Source organism: Lactuca virosa, chromosome 7, assembly GCF_052849685.1.
Source record: "Lactuca virosa cultivar CGN04683 chromosome 7, Lactuca_virosa_CGN04683_v6, whole genome shotgun sequence".
NCBI lineage: Eukaryota > Viridiplantae > Streptophyta > Magnoliopsida > Asterales > Asteraceae > Lactuca > Lactuca virosa.
The window spans coordinates 246,686,521-246,699,351 of NC_136432.1; the positions used below are offsets into that span (position 1 = coordinate 246,686,521).

The window sequence follows — 12,831 nt, forward strand, 5'->3', positions numbered from 1 at the left end:
GAAGCTTCCAATGTTTATTTACTATTACCTATTCTCAAACCATGTCACCACCACTACATTCATTATCCCCTTCTCCATTCTTTCTTTTATAATTAAACATAATCGAATACCGAAAATCACTAAAATTCAAGATGTTAAAACCATATTAGTTGATGCTTATCGACGAATGTAAAAAAATAAGACCCCCAAAGGGATAAATGAAGACGACGGACTGTGTTTGTGATATTGCTTCACCATATTCCTGAGATTAAGGCTAGGGACAATATGGTCAATTCATTTTTTTCCAATTATAATGATTTTAAAATATAACAAATTATTAAAAAGTATTAAAAACTAGATTTAAGCAAATATAATATTTTAAAATATTAAAAACAATAAATGTAATATTTAAACATTAAACTCATCAAATATAATATTTTTGATTTTCAATAAAAATATATATGAAATTCACCTAAATAAAATTACTAAATCTAACTTGCTCTCTTGAGTAAGCGTATCTCCAATGCAAGCTTATTTATAGCTTTTTACTATTTGCTTGACCACTTAGTATTATTAAACACCATTGGAAATGATAGCTTTTTTACTTTTTTTTGTATTGACCACTCAATATATATTGAGTGGTCAATATAGTATAAAAGTTTTTCCAATCTAGCCCTTTATCTTTAAAAATATTTCATTTTACCTACATTATTTTATTTTAGTTGAAATAGTATTTATTTCTTTTATAAAAAATTATTTCTATCAGATGTTACAAATGTTTATATATTATAACTACAATAAACTATAATACAAACCATATTTTAATAAAAATATGATGTGTTTAAAAACAACTAATTAAATGAAGGGGTTTTAAGAAACAATTTATATACATGTGCATCAATTAGCTAAACTTTAAAAAAAATCTACGTTGAGGTTAACTATTGAAGATGTAACTTAATTAGAGCTTAAAATTAATAGAATTGTGAATTGACAATAACTTTAAGTTATAAGATAATTTAACCATTCGGAGATGCTCAAATAACAAAACTACTAACTTACTATGATGTGAGATTTGTTGTTGAATTAAAAATTAAAAATAAGTTATGTAACTAGTAACTACACTCTTTGTTACAAACTACTAATTTGACGGTGCTCCATTGTGGTGAATGGTGACGGATCACATCTCATCTATCAACTCTTTAATTTCGCTTGTAAATAAATGATTCCTCTTTATGTTCTCCTGCCCATTTCCATCATCCTGCCTGGACGCACACAGCCAGTTTAAATTTCAAAAAAGGTTTCAAATCTCACTGTAGAACCCTAAAAATATCACTCGATCCATCATTGTTTTCCATCACAAACCTTGGGTTTATACTCTTTTTAAATTCTTTTCTACCTCTGGATTCGGTGTCTGGGGGGTTTCATCTCCATTCACTACTCGATCTGTATTTTTCTTGGTTTCGATCTGTTATCGTGTAAGTCTTTTTCGACTTGAAAGATACAAAAATGGAGGCGATTGAAGAATTGGCTCAACTTGCGGATTCGATGCGGCAGGCTGCGGCTTTGCTTAACGATGAAGATGTTGATGCAAATTCATCGTCTTCTTCAAAACGCCCTTCCACATTTCTTAACGTTGTTGCTCTTGGCAATACCGTAAGTTTGTTCTACATGAGCTCTTTTGATCCGACTACTTGCTTTTGTGTTGATTGACTAAGTCAGTGGATCTCTCGATATGGTTTTGTTGCGATCTCTATTTTTGATGGATCTTTTTCTAAATGTAGTTGGGAAGTCTTTTTGCTCAGATTTCATTTTAGCATATAGATGATTCGAAACTATTGCTTGCAACAGAAACTCATCTACTTGTTGCTTAATGCCACATGTCACAGTATGGATTTGCAGTATGCTTTCCACTAGATCAGGATCCACTCATAAACTGCCAGGGGTCTCCTGTTAAGCTAATCATGGAGCCAGTCTCCTCTTCTTGCTAGCCTCCCCCTTGCTCTTTTTAGGTTTACCAATAGATGCTCCTGATTATTCCGTAGACAAGGTTATTATCTAATCAAGTACATGGTCATCGCATCTAGCATCTACTTGACGTTGTTTTGTATGTTAAGATAGACTAGATTCTTTATGATAATAAGAACAATACTCCTTTAAGAAGTGAATGCACTCAACCTAGCACACTTACATACTTTAGAAAAGAATATGGAATCAAAGAACTTTGATAGTGCAGTCACATTATGGATTTGTGGGCAAATTTGTTCTGTATCTTATCTGACAGTTCTTTAGTTCGATGTCCCTTTTGTAAAATTAAAGGATGTTAGCTAATTTCTAATTATGGGCTACCAATTGTTCAGAGTGCAGGTAAATCAGCAGTTTTGAACAGTTTGATAGGACATCCTGCTTTGGTAAGACCTTCATTTTTCTTTATTCTCATCTTCAATCTGGACATATATATTCACTTTATGTTTTTCTAATTCATTATGATAACAAAACAAGTCATTTCAATTTGCAAATTAACTTGAGCAGCCAACTGGTGAAGGTGGTGCAACTCGCGCGCCTATATGTATTGAATTAAAGAGGGATGGTAACTTAAGCAGCAAATCAATTGTACTGCAGATTGATAGTAAATCCCAACCTGTGTCTGCAAGTGAGTCCTCATGTCATACTTAAGGGCTTAAGCCAATTCAACACACACATACACACACCACACACATTCAGTAATAGGATTCTATATATGTGATTATTGAATTTGTATGCTCTTTTTTTTTTGTCCACCAACAGGTGCTCTTCGACACTCATTACAGGATAGGCTTAGTAAAGTTTCAAGCAAGAGTCGGGATGAAATATTTTTGAAGCTTAAAACAAGTACAGGTGAGTCTGTTTGCTTAAAAATATCAAGAAATTGGCAAATGCATCACACTACTTCGGATTCTTTTTATACCACTTAAGCTTGATTGTTTGTTTGCTTCATTTAAAAAAAAAATTCTATGTTTTTGACATATCCGAGATACAATTTAATTCCTTGTGATGTATTTCACCATTCCAAGGGGAGGGTGAAGGAATTCAATTCCATTCTTTTTTATTAAAAGACCAAAATACCCTCATTTATTGCTTATTGTCTTCATTTGTTATTCTTTTCGTTTGCTAATTTAATCATATTGTTTCCAGCTCCTCCTTTGAAATTAATTGATTTGCCTGGAGTCGATAAGGGAAATCTTGATGATTCTTTGGTGAGTGGCTGCAAAATTTGTTGTTCTTATTTTAAATTATTTATTTATTTATTCTTTTTTTGCAGAGTGAATATGCTCAACACAACGATGCAATTCTCTTGGTCATAATACCTGCTGCCCAGGCACCAGAAATTGCCTCTGCAAAAGCCCTCAGAATTGCAAAAGAATATGATGGAGAATGTGGGCTTACTTTTACTATTCATCTTCTTATCCACTTTTTCAGTTTTACTCTCAGCTTCTTATAAATTATTAAATTATAATATTTATACTGTAGCAACAAGAACCATTGGTGTGATCAGTAAAATCGATCAAGCATCTTCAGATCCCAAAGTTCTTGCTGCTGTTCAGGCACTTCTGTTGGGTCAAGGACCAAGGAGTTCAGCTGATATCCCATGGGTTGCTCTTATTGGGCAATCAGTTTCCATTGCTTCAGCTCAATCTGGAAATGTGGGGTCAGATAACTCGTTAGAAACTGCTTGGAGGGCTGAAAGTGAAAGTTTGAAATCTATATTGACAGGTGTCCCTCAGAGCAAGCTTGGTAGATTAGCTCTAGTGGAGACCCTTGCTCATCAAGTTCGTAGCAGAATGAAAATCAGGCTTCCAAGTCTTTTATCAGGGTATGTCTGTGATCGATTATTTTGCTATTACTTGGTTTATGTAATTTGAGTTGCTATGTATCAGATTAAGAATAAATTACAAAATGGTCCCTGTGATTTCTGCTTTTCACCGCATTTGGTCCAAAATTGAAACTTTTTTAAATTTTGGTCGTTATTTCAAGGTTTCATGTCGATTTTGGTCCCTGGAACCTTGAAATGAGGACCAAAATTGATATGAAATTCTGAAATGAGTACTAGTATCAGAAAGTCTTGGGGAGAAAAAGCAATATGGAACCTTGAAATAAGAACCAAAACTAAAAAATGTTTTCGTTTTGGACTAAAGCGGTAAAAATCAGAAAGCACAGGGACCATTATTGTAATTTACTCTATAACTACAGTAAAAAAAGAATCGAGCGGTACTATACTCTGGTGTTTATCCTTGTCTTTTATCGTTGATTTTTTTATGCCTTTCATAGATAATTGTATACCACACTAGCAAAAGTTCCTTTTTCAGAAATTAAATATCCTCCTACATTTATCTTCCTACCCATTTGAAATTGTGAAAAGTGTCATATTTTGTCATCATTTCAAATGGGTAGGAAGATAATTAGGAAGAAAAGTAGGAGGATATTTAATTTCTCTTTTTTTTTAATCATATTTTATGCAATCTGTTAGGCCTCTAATCATATTGTTTTTTTAAAACTCATGCAGGCTTCAGGGTAAGTCACAAATTGTGCAAGATGAATTGGTAAGGCTTGGGGAATCAATGGTGACTAGTTCTGAAGGTACAAGAGCTTTGGCTTTGGAACTTTGTCGTGAATTTGAGGACAAATTTCTTCAACATATTATGACTGGGGAGGTAAGAACAAGTAGTTATGCATATTATTATTATTATTATTATTATTATTATTATTATTATTTTAACCTACTTGAATGCTTGTTTTTCAGGGAAGTGGTTGGAAAGTTGTTGCAAGTTTTGAGGGTAACTTCCCTAATAGGATCAAACAGCTTCCTCTTGATAGACATTTTGACATAAAAAACGTGAAGAGGGTATATTATATATATATTTTCCTCAAAATTTGGTTCACTTAAATTTATATTCAATACTTTCTATAATGACAAATGGAATTGGTATCAGATTGTTCTAGAAGCAGATGGTTATCAACCTTATCTCATATCTCCAGAGAAAGGATTACGCTCTTTAATAAAAGGTGTATTGGACCTTGCAAAGGAGCCCTCACGTCTCTGTGTTGATGAGGTAAAACTACACATTCTTTTGTTTTTCATTTTTGATTAATTCCCCTTTTCTCTTAATCTTATTAATATTATTATTCTGTTAATTTCATATTTTCATTTCAATTGTAATGAGTACAGGTTCATCGTGTACTTGCTGACATAGTTTCAGCTTCAGCTAATGCTACACCAGGACTTGGGAGATATCCTCCATTCAAAAGAGAGGTACTTTGCCTTTTTTTTTTTTTTTTATTATTATTATTTTTTTTTTTACTGATATGGGAAATGTACTTGTTTTTACTCATGATAGCAATTTGATAATGCTGACTATTGTTTTGACTAGGTGGTGGCAATTGCTACAACAGCTCTGGAGGGGTTTAAGAATGATGCAAAGACCATGGTGACTGCACTTGTTGACATGGAGAGAGTGTTTGTTCCACCACAACATTTCATCCGTTTGGTGCAAAGAAGGTATGCTAAATTTCATTTAGGGTTAAATTCAAGAAATATCAACGTACTATAAATATTCTAGATTTTTCAAAGTATAGTAGTGCCTTGTAAGAATTTTTATTTAAAGCACAATGCTTTAATAGAAAAAATGGAAGTTAGATGCTATATTCAACAAGTAAATGAAAGTACGTTTCTATTTCATGTATTTAGTCCTTTGATTTATTTCTATCGTTTTTGTTTTTCTGTTAAAATTGTATTAGATCAATTTTGGATTCATTAATTCTCAAGTTATCTGTTTTTTTTTTTTCTTATCAGGATGGATAGACAGAGAAAAGAAGAAGAGATTAAAACCAAATCTTCCAAGAAGGCTGTTGATGCAGAACAATCCTTACTAAATAGGGTACATTGAGAGGCTTGAAATAAACTTAGTAATTTTATTTTCGCTAATTTTTTTAATTGTTGTTTTTGCTTTGTTTAGGCAAGTAGTCCCCAAAAAGGTGGGAACTTAAAATCAATGAAAGATACCAAGCAAGATAAGGATGAAAAAGAGGGGCCCACTTTAAAGACTGCAGGACCTGATGGGGAGATAACAGCAGGTTTACACTTTCACATCTTCCTTCACTTTTATTTTGTCTCATCATTTCTTGTATTAAACATATAATCATTATTTCATGCCTATATTGTATTATTTACTTCCTTTTAAGGATGTTTAATTATCAATATCTCTTCATGCAGGATTCTTGTTGAAGAAAAGTGCAAAAACTAACGGGTGGAGTAGGAGATGGTTTGTTTTAAATGAGAAAACTGGGAAGGTTAGTGACATGGCATGAACTTTAATATACATGTTTTCATGTCCCTTTGCTTTGAAATGCTTTTTTTTTTTTGCAGCTTGGATACACTAAAAAACAAGAAGAGAGAAATTTCCGTGGTGTCATCACTTTAGAGGTATGTGTGGGCAACCATCCTTGTGTAATTTTGGTGTTCATTTCATTTGCAAAATATATAAAACAACCTTATGAATTAACAATTTGATTTTCAACAAACCCTAAGTAATAGTAACAATTAACAATAAACAAGCAAATCAGTAATGATGCATGTGCCATGTGTGATCAGGAATGTGTTGTGGAAGAAGTTGAAGAGGAAGAACCCCTGACCAAAAGCTCCAAGGACAAAAAGTCAAAGGTGGAGGAAAAACCACCGAGTCTGGTCTTCAAAATAACAAGCAAAGTTGCATATAAGACTGTTTTAAAAGGTAATTCTTTTTCATTCTTACTGTGTAAAGATATTTCAAATGCAGACAGACAGCAGACGTAAAGTTTAATAATAAGTGGTTGTGCAGCTCATAGTGCTGTTCTGTTGAAGGCTGAGAGTGGTGTAGATAAGGCTGAATGGTTAAACAAATTAAGAGCTGTCATGGGTATCAAAGGTGGTGAAGTGGTTATGAAGCCAGATGGTCCTCCCATTCGCCATACTCATTCAGATGGCTCTCTTGTAAGTTACTCGAGATTTTTTATTTTTTTATTTTTTATTTTTAAATTAAATATCAGTCGTAACTGATTTGTTGCAAATTATAGGATACAATGGCTAGAAAACCTGCAGATCCAGAGGAAGAACTTCGTTGGATGGCTCAGGAAGTGCGTGGTTATGTTGAAGCAGTTCTCAACAGCCTTGCAGCAAATGTCCCAAAGGTCTGTTTAACTAACTAACTAACTGTCTGTCTTCATCTTCTTATTTTTATTTATTTATTTTTAATTTGTTATGCAGGCTGTTGTGCTATGCCAAGTGGAAAAGGCTAAAGAAGACATGCTGAATAAGCTGTATAGTTCTGTAAGGTCAGTATTCGGTTCCTATGTATATATTTCCGTATGGTTTGAAAGGATTTGGAACGAGAAATGACGGATTTGCCCTTTTGTATTTGTTTGGTGGAAAAGCTCCCAGAGTACAGCTCGGATTGAGGAGCTGCTTCAAGAGGATGGGAATGTAAAGCGGAAAAGGGAGAAAGTACAGATGCAATCCACCTTGCTCTCCAAACTCACCAGGCAACTCAGCATTCATGATAACCGAGCAGCTGCAGCCTCAACCATCTCCAATGGTAGTAGCCCTGCAGGTAATACCAACCTACTTTCATATATTTATTTTTCATACATTATTGCTATTTTGGGTGTTTAATGATTTTTATGATATGAGAAATGAACAGAAAGTCCAAGAAGTAGTGGAGCATCATCAGGTGGTGGTGGTGACTGGAGATCTGCTTTTGATTCTGCAGCCAATGGCGGCAGCCCATCGGGTCTTGATTCCCGATATGGATCATCCAACGGGCATAGTCGAAGGTACAGTGACCCGTCTCAAAACGGTGATGATGGTCCTGCCCCCAGATCAAACTCCACCGGCCGCCGCACGCCCAACCGACTGCCGCCAGCGCCACCTGGCGCTTCTGGTTATAGATACTAGATTATAGTTGAAAGAATTTGGAACTTATGAATTATGATTCATTCATGCATTCTTGTTACGGTACATTCTGTAGAACACATTTATTGTAGATAGATATTTGATATGACGGAAATACCCTTGGTGATTCGGTGGTTTTGTTTAATTTTTATTTTTTTAAGAGTTGTTTTGGACGATGAGGGGTGGATTTGTATTTTTTTTTTTTACAACTTATGATGCTTATTAGGTATATATTGGTTGCTATTTCTTTGATGCTTGGAAATAAATATCTTTTTGTTTTGCTTTCTTCTATTTGCTCGTGTCTTGTTGAGGCAAATTACAAAAAAAACACTCAATTTTATGCCATGTTTGGAAACATTTTTACAAATCAACCATCATGATTTATCAACGTGGTTTCCAGTTGAATTAACAATTTGTTAATCAATTTATTTTCGAATAACTTTCTATGCCTAAAAGACAAACACACTAATACTCATACTTATCCTATGAATAGCAGGCAATGTTAAACATTATTCTCCATTCCAAAACAAGAAACACTATCAGTTGCTTAATATTAACTTGGAGATTTTAGAAGTATAATGGTTCTGAACTCTAGCAAGCTAAAACAAGGTGAGTACTTATGTAATCTTAATGGGATGCATACATGCCAAGTATGGCCATTTAAATACCCGTCATACGAGGTAGGGTGAGCAAAACTGAAATTGAAAACTAAAAGCCGACAAAACCAAAACTAAAACAAAACCGACGGTTAGGGTTTGTATTTTTTAGAAACCAAAAATATGGGGTCGGTTTCGGTTTTTAGGAATGTACACATCGAGAAAAACTGAACCAAACCGATTTTATATAGTATATATGTATTTAGTGAATTATACATGTTTATATTGGTATTATGCGACTTATAATCACAAAAAGTGCTCTAATCTGATGGTTAAGGCGTTGGCGCTTTGTGCAGCTGACACATTCCTCTACCTCTCAACTCCTCTCTCCAGAGTCCCACACCTCATTATCTATATAGTAAAAAGTTGGTTTGATCTTTCATTGCTAAGAGTATAAGCCTAAAACCCATAAATTAATTTGAGTGAGTTTAAATCTGAAACCGAACCGAGAAAAACCAAAAATCGGGAAACCGAACCCATTGGTTTCGGTTTGGGTTTGCTTTAATTTTTTGAAACCGAAGCTTGTCACTTTGGGTTCAGTTTTAGGTCAAAATCGACATAAACTGACCCATGCTCACCCCTAGTACGGGATATGTTTAAAACCTATTCATGTATGTATCTCAAGAAGAAAGAAGGAATAGGGACCACAAGAAGTAGTTACTATTTTAACAGAAGTTTTGGATGTGTTATAAGCTGTTAATATAGATTTTCTTTTATGTACTTCCGCTTATGTAATTTTGTTAAACCATAATGAAATAAAAGGTTTTATCCTACTAAAATAAAGAGTACTAAGGATAAATGATGGTACCCACATGATTGGGGAATCACAAGTTGGTATCAAAGCATTAGCTTAAATGAAGTAAGTTTTCCTTAAATAAAATAAGGAAAAATGACATTGAAGCCCTAGAATGTATTCCACATTTGCCCATTTAGTCTCGTATGTTATTTCCGTTCCTTAAGGGAACAAAGTAGGTAGTGAACTGTCACATTTGGGACCTCTTCATATAGTATATAGTTTTCTTGCCATTTCAAAGTAAAAATCGGATAGTAAAAGTCAAAATCATAATGTAAACAGGAAAAACATCGTTGGACTGTATCGAGTTGGAGTGGATCGACTTATGCTATCGATACTGTAACTTTTGCAATCGAATATCTCCGATCGTTCCGTCTATCGACTTCAACTGTTGTATGGACTTCGAATGCTTTCTATTTCTACAAAATGATATTCTTTGTTGTTTTGTAATTGTAATATGACAACTTCAATGGAGATGGATATGAATCTCGATGAAAAAGGCGATGTGAAACAGAATGTTAATGATGATGGAGGGAGGAGGAAGACGAAAGGTTCCGATTTTTCCAAAAACCTAAATACAATTATCGTTGATCCATAGCAAGTTCAGTTCTAAGATACATCAAATTACAACTTGTAAAAAATTATGCCAAAAAACAAAACCCAATTGCTTCAACTACCAATTTTGGCTTACCACCTCCTTCAAGCAGATATTCGGGCTCTGATTTTGGATTACCACTTCCCTCAAGCTTTGATTTTGGACTTCAACAGCATGCACATGATTTTCAGCCTCATCAACCCACAAAAGAAACCCATTCCTAGGTCCGTGCAGATTTCGATGTCATCAATTAGCAAAATTAGGTTAGAATTGAAAAAGCCCAAATATTTCTTGAGAACGGAGTACCATATTCGGGCAAACATAGTATTCCCTACCAAGATTCTTCTTAGTGGTGGAAGTCCTTATGATTTCCATGCTTCCACAATCACACCTCACCATAATTTTCCTGTTCGGATGCATCAAAAGAAGAAAAACGAAGGAAATGAAGAAGAAGACGAGAAAAAGAAGGAAGGAAGGAGGTTGAGAAAAGGAAGGAAGGAAAATTTCTCAATGAAGCCGTTGCAGAAGGAATCTGTTGCAAAGATTGGTCATTGGTTAACTAGTCAGCGTTTTGGATGAGGAAGTCACCGACTGACCCCTTAAGTTCTTCGAAAAGGACCAAATCGACCCGACAAAAAAAACTTTATTCCCTTAAAAGGAACATAAATAACATAAGAGACTGAATGAGCAAATGTGTAATACGTTGTAGGGCTACAGTGTCATTTTCCCATAAAATAACTTAGACTTAAACTGAGAACACTAAGTTAAAAAAAATATGATGATTTCATTGATAATTAATCTTTTACGTAACCATATGAGATGGTGTCCAGAAAGTTGAGGCGATTGTGGATTTTTCGAAAGGTCATTGGATTTCATATACATATACCGAAAGGCACCTGACCTCCATGATACCCCTTGGCCATTCCATGTGAAAACAAAAGAGAATAATGAAAAGTGGCAATCTGAATAGTTTTTTTTCAAAGAAATATAAATAAACATATATAGATATACGGATACACCTTAAAACATTTTATCTGTAATATGCTCCACTCAAAAACCTGAAACGACATAAAAATGTTAGCAGTACGGAAATTCTAGTGAAAAACATGAGCAAACCAATATTTACACTAAAACAAACACGAATGAATAAAATATGGTACAAAACTCTACTAAAGCTAATATAAAAGAAGGAAGCCTATTGAATTCCAAGTTGGTGATAGGGTGGTACTGAAGGTATCATCTATGAAAGAAGTCCTACGTTTTGGGAAAACGGGTAATCTAGGACCACAATATATCAGACTATACAAGATAATTAAAAAGATAGGAGTAGTGGCGTATCAACTTGAATTATCAGAAGAATTGAGTGGGATACACAATGTGTCATATTTAAAGAAATGCCTTGTTGATGAAGATGTAATCCTAGTTGATGACAAACTCAATTCTATAGAAAACCTGATAGCCGATAGCCGTCACATTACATAAAGTGAGAAAGCTTTAAAACAAGGAGGTATCATTGGTATTAATTCATTGGAACTGTTATCATGGATTAGAGGCAACATTAGAGATGGCAACGGGGGCGGGGAATACAGGGGACCCCAATCCCCATCCCCATCCCCATCCCCATCCCCATCCCCAAATTCTCATTCGAATCCTCATCCTCATCCCCATCCCCATCGGGGAATATAAATAAACCCCCATCCCCACCCCCAACGGGGACTGGGGATACCCATCGGGGAATCGGGGATTTCTTTTCCTCATTTAATATGAAAAGTTGTATGTAAAAGAAAACTCTAAATTTCAATTTTACCAGCATAAGTTTAAAGATTTTACAAAATATAAAAATATCCATAGATTGCATAAAAAATATTAACAAATTTCCTACCAAATTCAAATAAACACATGAAAAATCAAGTAGAAAAAAATTATCAGAGTGATATTTGAGGAAAAATAGATAAACTAAATAGTAAAAAAATTATATACGAGTTTAGATTAGATAAAAGAAAAAGAAAAAATTTAATTTCAACCAGGTAATTACTAATGAGTTATGTTACTTGGATCAAATTTTATGTATTGTAAATTGTACTATAAATATATGTTTTGTATTATTTATATATATATATATTAATATATATCAGGGGCGGGTCCAGGGTCGGGGATTAGGGGTATCCCCATCCCCATCCCCATCCCCACTTTTTTATTCGGGGATTCCCCATCCCCGTCCCCATCCCCATCCCCTGTCAACTTGGGGATTCCCCAGTCAAAACGGGTGCGGGTTTCAGGTTCCCCATCGGGTATGGGGTTTTTTGCCATCCCTAGGCAACATGGGAAGTAGAGTCAGAAATACAGAATAAATATCCACACCTTTTCAAGTAAAATTTCGAGGAAGAAATTCTTATAAGGGTGGAGAAGTTGTAACAATCCTGTTTTCAAAACAGGTACTGTTTTCACAAATATATATATATATATATATATATATATATATATATATATATATATATATATATATATATATATATATATATATATACTAGTCATTTACCCGCGCCAAGCGACGGATGCAAATAGTTTTTCATAAATTATTTTCTACACTTGTTTACCTTACACTTGTAATCTATGCAGTCTACTCTCTCGGCACTATTAGTTTTATTTCGGCGAATATTTTCGTTTTAGTGATTACAACTTGCGTTGGGGATCGATTATGTGAATAGTTTATATGCAATATTGTGATAGCCATGCAATACAGAGTGATAGACAAATGATTAAAGGAATTGCAACATATGTAATGGAGGTGCTCAAAACATATGAATCCGAAAATAAGGTAGACAATTAATAGTTTTGTTTGGTGAAT

The 12,831-nt window shown here is 34.2% G+C and overlaps 1 protein-coding gene across 1 annotated transcript; it reads left to right on the plus strand.

Moving 5' to 3' along the window:
* Positions 1 to 1,164: 1,164 nt before the first annotated feature.
* LOC145124035 (dynamin-2A-like) lies at positions 1,165 to 8,099 on the plus strand. Its single transcript, XM_079059251.1, has 22 exons — positions 1,165 to 1,632; positions 2,337 to 2,387; positions 2,509 to 2,629; positions 2,764 to 2,853; positions 3,151 to 3,212; positions 3,278 to 3,392; positions 3,487 to 3,829; positions 4,520 to 4,667; positions 4,757 to 4,858; positions 4,947 to 5,066; positions 5,183 to 5,266; positions 5,385 to 5,512; positions 5,807 to 5,891; positions 5,970 to 6,087; positions 6,227 to 6,303; positions 6,380 to 6,436; positions 6,605 to 6,743; positions 6,831 to 6,982; positions 7,066 to 7,179; positions 7,256 to 7,323; positions 7,423 to 7,598; positions 7,689 to 8,099. Exons 1-22 carry the CDS (start codon positions 1,486 to 1,488, stop codon positions 7,940 to 7,942), a joined length of 2,751 nt encoding a protein of 916 aa, XP_078915377.1. The 5' UTR covers positions 1,165 to 1,485; the 3' UTR covers positions 7,943 to 8,099.
* Positions 8,100 to 12,831: the final 4,732 nt, after the last annotated feature.